We start from the raw sequence: 9,538 nt of genomic DNA on the forward strand, positions 1-9,538 counted from the left end.
ATGTGTTAATGCATAAACATATTTTTTCACCACATACATACTATATCTGGAACAACAGGGATATTGGATAAAAAAATACAACTATTTTTAATCAAAACTGGTTTGAAAAAAGTTCCAAGTTCTTTATTTGTCAAATACAAAACAATACACAGGCATTGCATGTAATGACATTTTTGTGTTTCGAGCTCCGACTCAACAGTGCACAATTAAGAAACAATGAATACAAGAATGGTAACAAAGTATTAAGTAAAGTCATGAATAATGATGGCATCTTATTTTATTATACTGAATTGATGAAGGAATATTGTTTCCCTGTCTCTTCAATGGAATATGCATCACTTGTGATGCGATTACTAATGGTGTTACGATGAATTCTACAATCTGTCCTCCTCCTTTCGACTCGCATCATGTTCTTGTTGATCAATGTCAGTTTATTAGCAGTAGTATGTCCAATAAGGAAATTAAATCTACTCTTAATAAAAAAAAATTATCTCTAGCCCTGCTTGTCTTAGCTTTTCGAATGGTACATTTGAAGACTGGAAAAGAGCCTGGTTGCTTCATAAGGACTTTACTGAAATCTCATAGAAAGTTGAGTGCAATTGTATATTGCTCATTATGTAATTCATATAAAGAGACAGTTTTACATCTTTTGTGGGAGTGTAACTACAATATTTTGGAATTACTTTTGTTTATTCATTATAATGTTTGGAGCGGCTTTGCTCACATATTATCTTGGTGTCTCATCATCGGACTCCTATATCTTTGTAGTTAACTTTGTAATTATATTTGGCAAAATTTGACATCCATAAATGTAAATTCTCTAAGAAAAAAACAGTTTTCATTGTTTTTAGAAAATACATTGAAATATATCTCACCAGACTTAAAACACTCAACAAAACCCAAAGCCATCAGAACATGTCTAGAATGTTCTGCAGAAAACCTACTTGCAACCCTTGTTTTTCTCTTTCTCGGTTTCCTCAAACTGATACTGTACCTTTGTAAGCTTTTTCCTCAACGTTATTCATAACTGCCTGTATTCTTCACACCTGTCCATCTGTTGTATTGTCAATTCATTGTAATTTGTATTGTTGTAATAAATAATAAATAATAATAATGATAATAAAAATATATTTCCTATTAATAACCTCACATGAGGCATCAAGGGCAAAATGACTGGTAAAACAGGAAAGGAAAACACCGCTAATTGCACCGAAAAATGTACAACATGTCATGACGACATAACGACATGAGTGGGGGAGAGGTCTTGTTGAGCAACACCACTCAATATTCAAGTTTAGTTTTATTTGTCACATATAAGTTAAATTACAGTGAAATGCTTGGTTCTGTCTGAGCCTCCTGAGATTGTGCTTCATACAGTAAAAGAAAAGTAGGTAAAGAATACCTTATTATACCAATCATGTGCCCTCGGTAGATTCACCTATAGGACTTTAGGATGATTGATTGAATTTATTTGACAATCTAAAATCAAATACAATACCGGTACACAACATGTACAGCCATCACATATAATCTAAAATCGTCGAGGATTACAACACAATAAAACAAGATGACTAGTATGCACTATGCACAAATAAGACATATAAATACAATTTCCAAGCATTGTGAAAATGTAAATATGAATAAAAAAAATGCAATAACACAAACAAACACAAAGTCTACAGCACACCTGCATATCATTATCCTGCGTGACTAAGCCATTTCTTCATTTCTTTCTGAGTCAATACTTTTTATGGACACTGGCAGTTTATTCCACTCACAGGCTGCAGAGTACTGAAAGGTATTTTTCCCCATTGAGCTCTTGAGGTTGTGGTTGTAACAGACATCAATACCTATACGCATTACGCATAGCAATCATTCTCAACGCCTATACATCATTGTCCTCGACTCACTACGTACATGTGATAGAAAAACCCTTTTTTTTGTCCCCTCCCAGTTTCCCTTCACCCCCTTCACCTCAGATCTTGTTGGTATATAACACTGGACCTGTGAAACAGGCTTTCAAAGACTCTCTGACTCTTCACTCATCTATTTAGTGGACCAGGACCTGTGTGTCTTTACTCTGTGAAAGGATTTGTTTGCGACCAGAGGCCCAGGAACAGAACATTCACAAAGACCAAGATGGGCAAAATCATCTATGGAATCCTTGCAGCGATTGCCTCTTTCATGCTGGGTAAGTCTGATCATAGCCAGTGGCATTAGTTACATACAAGTAATCAACAAGTAGGTGTGCATTAAAGAATATTAAGGCACGATGTGGAGGATGAAGAAGTGCAGCGAAGTGCCTTAAAACTGTTTAACGCACACCTACAAGATGATTCTTCTTCTTATGCCATGGTCATTTACCAACAATATATCAAATGAAAGCATTCACACATTTTTGCAAATTAAAGTTTTGCACTTGCTATTCGTTAGTTTATCAAGTAGATAAGTCAGCTTTGCTTATTGCAGTTGATAACGAGTAGTTTGACACCTGTGCTGTTTAATGTCGCTATGGTTACAGGTTGGGTAGTGGATTCATTTAGAACGGTGATTAAACTTGAGCCAAACTGCATGTGCAACGGTTTTAACGCACACCTGTTGGCCAATCAGAAAAGAGTATTCACTCAGACTGTGGTATAAAACCTAATGAATGAAGTTTCCATTGACAAGATGATCTTATTAATGGTCAAATCAATGCAGGTAAAGTCTACAGCAGGTTTTCCTTTTAGATGACATAAATCACTATTCGTAGGTCTGTTTTAGACAGGTTTCTGAGTTGTTTGAGTGGGACCAGTGGTCTAATTTTATTTGTTTAAAATAAATGTTTAACAAGTGATTGTGTGGATCACCCTGCCAACCAAAGAGGATATCAAACATCACAGGTCCAATTGAAATTAATTGTGCTGCTCATTGATGGCCGAAGAACAAAACCTCCCATCTGAAAATTTTTCTTTTTTGAGAAAGTTTTCTTTCAGAATGCAATTTTTTAAGGATACCCAATACAGTTTTTGGACTATATCACTATATTATGTGTTAACAGATATGGGGTTTCCCCCCACTTTCTTTTATGCAGATAGGAGGTTTTGCTCTTCGGCCATCGTGTATATAATTTGTGCAGAGTCTCGTGACGTGAATTAGTGAACTAATAAACTCCAATAAAATAAGCTTAATTTTCCATCCTATATTATTACTATTATGGTTTTAATTTCATAGTAAATACATTTTATTAAAAGGTATTGTGTTTTTCCACCCAAGTATTCTACTAGTCAGCATACAGGATGTCGATCTAAGGGAGATGAGACTGAACTCATAGTGGGATTCACCCAAAACAAAGGCAGAGGTACAAAACAAAGCGAGAGGGACCGGCCCAGGGTGTGGCCCTACCTGATGATTAGGGCTCTCTGGTACCAACAACAAGTAATCCTGCGAAAGGGACCGGTCCAGGGTGTGGCCATACAGCGAGATGAGAGATTCTACATTGATTTGTGTACATGTTTACTAGTCCAAGCTCATCTTAGGATAATTGTAAGATAATGTACCATAATTAACTATCACCTCCAGACAGTGAGATTGTATAAATACATTTACATTTACATTTAGCTGACGCTTTTATCCAAAAGTTCTGTACGACAAGACAGCAAGAAGGGTACACCTCTATCAGCTGAGTAACAATGTTCATCAAGTGTTGCGTGTTACAGTGTATAGGTTCGTTTATGTGCAGGCATTTGTTAAGGAGTTAAGAAGATAAAGCTAACGCTATTTTGGAGGTCAATTATTTTATTGCCACCAACAGCAGAATGCTCTCCTCTCTCTCAATAATCTATTGATCGCCCATATTTAAGCCTTAAGTCAACTAGGTATCTTTTATGTATGTTGTGACTGTGAGTTTAATTCTACCCTTATCCTGTGTGTTTCAGCGGAGTCCTTGACGTGTAACAAGTGCACTGTGGGTCTAGTGGGCCTTTGTTTGAACCAAGCTGAGGAGACCTGCTCAACCAACACTAGTGTCTGTTTCACCGGGAAAGCCTGTAAGTCATCTCCTCCAAAGCTATCCTTACGCCATAAGAACGCAGGAGTGAAGACACAGACACAGCAGTGAAAGTTGCTTTCACACTCACTCACACACACATGTATACCGTCGCACTCACATGGACTTGTGCACTCACGCCTCCATGCATACAAGCAGACACACAGACACACAGACACACAGACACACACACACACACACACACACACACACACACAGAAACTCATGTTTTATTTACATACTAATTTCGTATTTCTCCCATTTCTTTCCATCTATCTCCAGCCTTCCCCAGCCTCAGTTCCTTTGTAGGCTTCAACACACAGGGCTGCAGTGAACCCACTGGGTGCAATGCCACCACCAATGGCACCCTGCTGGGCGTTACCTTTCTGACCCAAATCGCATGCTGCTCCACCGACGCCTGTAACCCCATCGTCATCAGTGGAGCCCCCTCTGCCAAGCTGTCCCTCACCGCGGTCCTCAGTGCAGGCGTCCTGGCTTCTGTGTGGGGAAGCATGCTGAACTAGACACCTAAAGCCCTCCAGCGTTCAACCTTATTACATTCTGGACCATCAATCATCACTGTTGTATACACTGTAGGCCTACTGCACGCTCATTTGACCATATCTAGGTTACTGTGTGGAGGTTTGGGGTAATACCTACAAGAGCACCCTACAGGCAATAATTACCATGCAAAAAAGAGCAATCAGAATAGTGAATAATGTAGGGTATTACGAACACACCAATGGACTATTTTTTAAATCACAGACACTGAAATGTAGGGATTTAGTGGAGAACTGCACAAATGGTGTATAAAGCAAGACATCATTTACTACCAGGCAACATCCAAAAGACTTTCATAGATAGAGAAGGGGGATATCATTTGAGAGGGAGACTTAACTTAAAACAGCCGACTGTATACACACCACTATAAAAAGCATGTGCATATCTGTCTGTGGGCTGAAGTTGTGGAATAGTCTACCAGAGGAGTTAAAAGAAAGTAAAAGTGCTGCTGATTTCAAAAGGAATTACAAACAACGTATTCTTGATAAATATGCATTGTTGATAACGAAGATCAACGATACATTTGAGATGATGCACTGGTTTAGGGCATTTACAAGCTTGTAGCTTCAGCCCTAACATTTTCGGCCAACTTGTAATTTGATTTGTGTGTGTGTTTTTTAAATGGCTCGAAATAAACTTAATTCATTCATTCATTTATTAGTCACATCCCTGTCCTTCCATTAGAGGAGTGCCATTCTTGTTTTTGGCTCCCCTGTCTAGCAGCAACACAGGAGCACAGACAATAAGAACAGCACAGACAATAAGAACAGCGTAAACAATAAGCACAATTTAAAATGGCAGCATATAATAACAAATAAGAATAGCATAGCACTTATCAAGTATCAATTATATGTGTACTGTGTGCAAATAAAATCGTACTTATTATACACAGCGATAGTCTTTTGGAATGTTTTATCGTAATTCAATTTTGAATTATATCTTGTACTCATTATAATGTTCAATTCTCCAAATGTTAATCCTTTGTACTTAATATTATTTATCCTTTTAGCTACTTTAAGGAGTTTAAATAAATAAATAACTTTTTATTTTATATGTTTACATCGTGGGAGTTGATCAATGTAGTGTTTTTTATACTGAATTCATAAATCTTCCACATGTCAAAATAAAGAAAAACCCATGAAAGATATATTTGATTGATTGATTGATTGAAAATTGTATTAACAGATTGCAGAATGGGTACAATACAGTACAGCTCAATACACACAATTGTTAAGGGGATGCAGACCAGAGAAAGACTTTCGTCTTGTTTACATCATAACATAAATGACATACAGGTAGACAGTACTGTTGCATCTACATTTATGACATACCAGATCTACATTTACATTTACATTTACATTTAGTCATTTAGCTGACGCTTTTATCCAAAGCGACTTACAAGTTCTGTACGACAAGACAGCAAGAAGGGTACAACTCTATCAGCTGAGTAACAATGTTCATCAAAGTGTTGCGTGTTACAGTGTAGGTTAGTTTATTAGGACAAGTGCATGACAGTAAGGTTAGTCAGGGTTAGATCTTTTTTTTTTTTTTTTTATTAATCATTTCAGATAATGGTTGAAGAAGTGAGTCTTTAGTCGACGGCGAAAGATTGGACGGGATTCGGCTGTCCTAACTGGGATGGGTAGTTCATTCCACCATTGTGGGGCAAGGACTGAGAATAGGCGGCTTCTCTTTGATGACCCTCCGGGAGCTTGGATAGGAGTAGGTCTGAGGCGGCCAGAAGATGCAGAGCATAGGGGTCTTGAGGGTGTGTAGTTAGAGACCATTGACCGGAGGTAGGCGGGAGCGGTTCCCTTTGCCGCACGGTATGCTAGGTCGAGGGCCTTGAAGCGGATACGTGCAGCAATGGGGAGCCAGTGCAGGTCCCTAAGAAGTGGGGTGACATGGGCCGACTTCGGTAGGTTTGAGATCAGGCGGGCCGCTGCGTTTTGAATGAGTTGAAGAGGCTTGGTGGCAGTGGCCGGGAGGCCAGCTAGCAGTGCGTTGCAGTAGTCGAGGCGGGAGATGACTGTTGATTGGACGAGGAGTTGGGTGGCTTCTTTTGTCAGGAAGGGGCGTATCCTTCTGACGTTGCTCAGGAGGAATCTGCAGGTTCTGGTTGTCGCTGCGATGTGAGCAGAGAAGTTCAACTGGTCGTCGAGGACAACACCAAGGTTTTGGCGGTCGGGGACGTGGTCACAGCTGCATTCTCGACTGTGATGGAGAGGTCGGTCAGGGGGGAGGATTTGGCCGGCAGGTGGAGCAATTCTGTTTTGCTTAGGTTCAGTTTGAGGTGGTTGGTCGTCATCCAGGCGGAGATGTCGGACAGACAGGCCGAGATCCGCTCAGAGACGTGGATATCTGAGGGAGGGAAGGAGAGGAAGAGTTGAGTATCATCGGCATAACAATGATATGAGAAGCCATGAGACGTGATAATGTTACCCAGTGATTTAGTGTAGAGGGAGAAGAGAAGGGGTCCTAGGACCGAGCCCTGGGGGACTCCCGTCCGGAGGGGGCGGGTGGCCGACAGAGTCCCTCTCCATGACACTTGGTAGGAGCGGTCATTGAGGTATGATGTCAGCCATGTCAGCGCAGATCCAGCCACTCCCATTCCGTGTCGAAGGCTGCAGATAGATCTAGGAGAATCAGGACAGAGGAGAGGCCTTTCGCTTTTGCTAAGTGAAGTGCCTCTGTGACCGCAATGAGGGCCGTTTCTGTGGAGTGGCCAGTCCGGAAGCCAGACTGATTGGGGTCTAGGAGGTCATTCTGTAAGAGATAAGCAGTAAGTTGGTTGGATACAGCACGTTCAAGTGTTTTAGAAAGAAAGGAGAGAAGAGAGACAGGACGATAGTACGATATACAATACTGTTTATGAGTACAAAAAGAGTCTAAAAAGAGAGTATATACATTTGAGGGGGAAGAAACTACATTGGAGGAGGTTGAGGTGGGGTGGGGGGTAACTGTACATTGGAGGTGGTTGGGTGGGGGGGGTTGGGTAGGCGGGGTGGGAATTGTACATTGGAGGGGGTTGGGTTTGGACATTTACAGGGGCCAGTTACGAATTGCAGTCTCCCGTAGGTGCTCTTTGAGAGTGGTTTTGAAGGTGAGTAGTGATTCACATTCCTTTACAGCTGTGGGTAGGGCGTTCCACATTGATGTGGCATAATTGCAAAACGTGTTTAGTCCCTTGTTTGAGCCGAATCTGGGTTTAACATGATTTGTGGAGCTCCCTCTGGTGTTGTGGTTGACATGTACATGGGTACCTTACTGGTGTAATGTATCTTGTAGACCAGGCCCATTGCAAGTTGCTCTACTGCAAGTCGTCTTCTACTCTAAGCCATCCTAGGTAGTCAAAGTGGGCAGGGGTGAGGTGGGTTCTTGGAGTAAGGTCAAGCAGTAGTCTGACCAGTTTGTTTTGAGATGTTTGTAATTTAGTTTTTAGCGCCTTTGAATGAGTGCTCCTGCCAGAGTCTTCAGGGTATTCTTGTTTACCAGAGGAGATCTGTGGTTACTACTGATTCAATAGCCAAATATTACCCTCTTCTCTTCTCTTCCAATCATGGATTTCAATAGGTTGGCTACTACCTCCAGAAAGACATAGGTTCTTCTTACACATGAACACATACACACACACAATACACCAACACAGACAGCATTACTTTTGGGGAAAGCTCATTGACTGGACCTCTGGCTGCACCATTCCATTAGTGACCAACAACAAGTATCACTTTCACTGTGTGTGATGAGTGATCATATGAACACATTCCTGTGGTCCTGTATGGTACACTGACACTCTTTGTTACAGTTATTTATTCCTCTGGGCAAGCATCCACAGTGGATACAAAACAAACAATGTGTTGTACTTCCTAGAAAAGCTGTGCATTGGATTCACGTGAATGCCACTGTAGGATTGGAAATGATTGGGGAGATGGGACATTTCGGTCAAAAGACTAGTTATTCATATAGTAAAATTGGATATAAATTTGAATTTGAAAATGTTTGTTTAAGTGGGTAGAAAAATGCTAATTTAAATGTTAGAGTTTTGGCTCTATGGGATGTGAATAGGCTATCTCAAAACTACTCTAAATGCAAATAGAACCCCATAATCTACAAACATATTTAGGTTAACCTTTGACCTCCTGTTAAACTTTGCCACACACATGTTTCAGAGGCTGTAGTGTTAGGGTTAAAGCTAGAAACTAGGGACCTTGTGGAATCTGTATATATACCAATCATATTGCCCACACCAGGGGCAAGTTGTGCCACAAAATTCTTTTTTCTAAAGCTATATTTCTGAGGAGGTCCAGCACCTGGCGGCGTGGTGCACAAATAACAGCCTGGCCCTCGACACCAAGAAAAGTTCATCGTTGACTTCAGAAAGACCAAAGCAGGGCGGCTGATTGGCGCAGTGGGCAAGGCGCTCGCCTCTAACACAGGAGACGCTGGGTTCGAGCCCAGCTCTCGCGTTACGGCTTGGCCGGTCGTTCATACTAACACAATTGGCAAGTGTTAGAGGGTGGGAAAGCCGGTGGGTGGGGATTGGACGTTGTGGACAGCGACTCCTACAGGTCGGTTTGGTGACGCCGGTGCGACGGAAGCAGGAAGTGACGGGGGCAGCGTGAGCCTCCCACGTGTTACTCCTCGCCACTGAGAGATCGAGCTGCTGCGGTGAAAAGATGCGACAGGCTGCCTCCTCGTGTACCGGAGGGGACACGTGATGCAAGGCTTCTGTCCTCACTACAGCCGACCAGTGGGAGGCATAGTCTAGCAACGTTCGAGACAGGGGAGGGAAGAATTGGATACTACGAAAATGGGGAGAAAAAGTGGATAAAAAAAAAAGAAAGACCAAAGCAGGCATGCACGCCCCCAACCGTATCAACGGGACGGAGGTTGAGCATGTCTCAAGATTCTGGGATCTGAGAATCCGATGTCTGTACATAGGGAGGAGAG

At 41.6% G+C, this 9,538-nt stretch overlaps 1 protein-coding gene across 1 annotated transcript; it reads left to right on the forward strand.

Moving 5' to 3' along the window:
* The first annotated feature begins 2,009 nt into the window (after positions 1-2,009).
* Positions 2,010-5,735, forward strand: LOC311227130 (uncharacterized protein). Its single transcript, XM_084312672.1, has 3 exons — positions 2,010-2,191; positions 3,918-4,028; positions 4,310-5,735. The coding sequence occupies exons 1-3, from the start codon at positions 2,140-2,142 to the stop codon at positions 4,549-4,551; spliced, it is 405 nt and encodes a 134-aa protein (XP_084168798.1). The 5' UTR covers positions 2,010-2,139; the 3' UTR covers positions 4,552-5,735.
* Positions 5,736-9,538: the final 3,803 nt, after the last annotated feature.

The sequence above is a fragment of the Notolepis coatsorum genome (assembly GCF_963971535.1).
Source record: "Notolepis coatsorum genome assembly, chromosome: 4".
Taxonomy (NCBI): Eukaryota; Metazoa; Chordata; class Actinopteri; order Aulopiformes; family Paralepididae; genus Notolepis; species Notolepis coatsorum.

Bases quoted from the DNA above. Each gene is read 5' to 3' on its own strand.
- LOC311227130 (XM_084312672.1), top strand. From the start codon at position 2,140: ATGGGCAAAATCATCTATGGAATCCTTGCAGCGATTGCCTCTTTCATG. The intron at 2,192-3,917 runs GTAAGTCTGATC...TGTGTGTTTCAG, and splicing joins GATTGCCTCTTTCATGCTGG to CGGAGTCCTTGACGTGTAAC. The intron at 4,029-4,309 runs GTAAGTCATCTC...ATCTATCTCCAG, and splicing joins CTGTTTCACCGGGAAAGCCT to CCTTCCCCAGCCTCAGTTCC.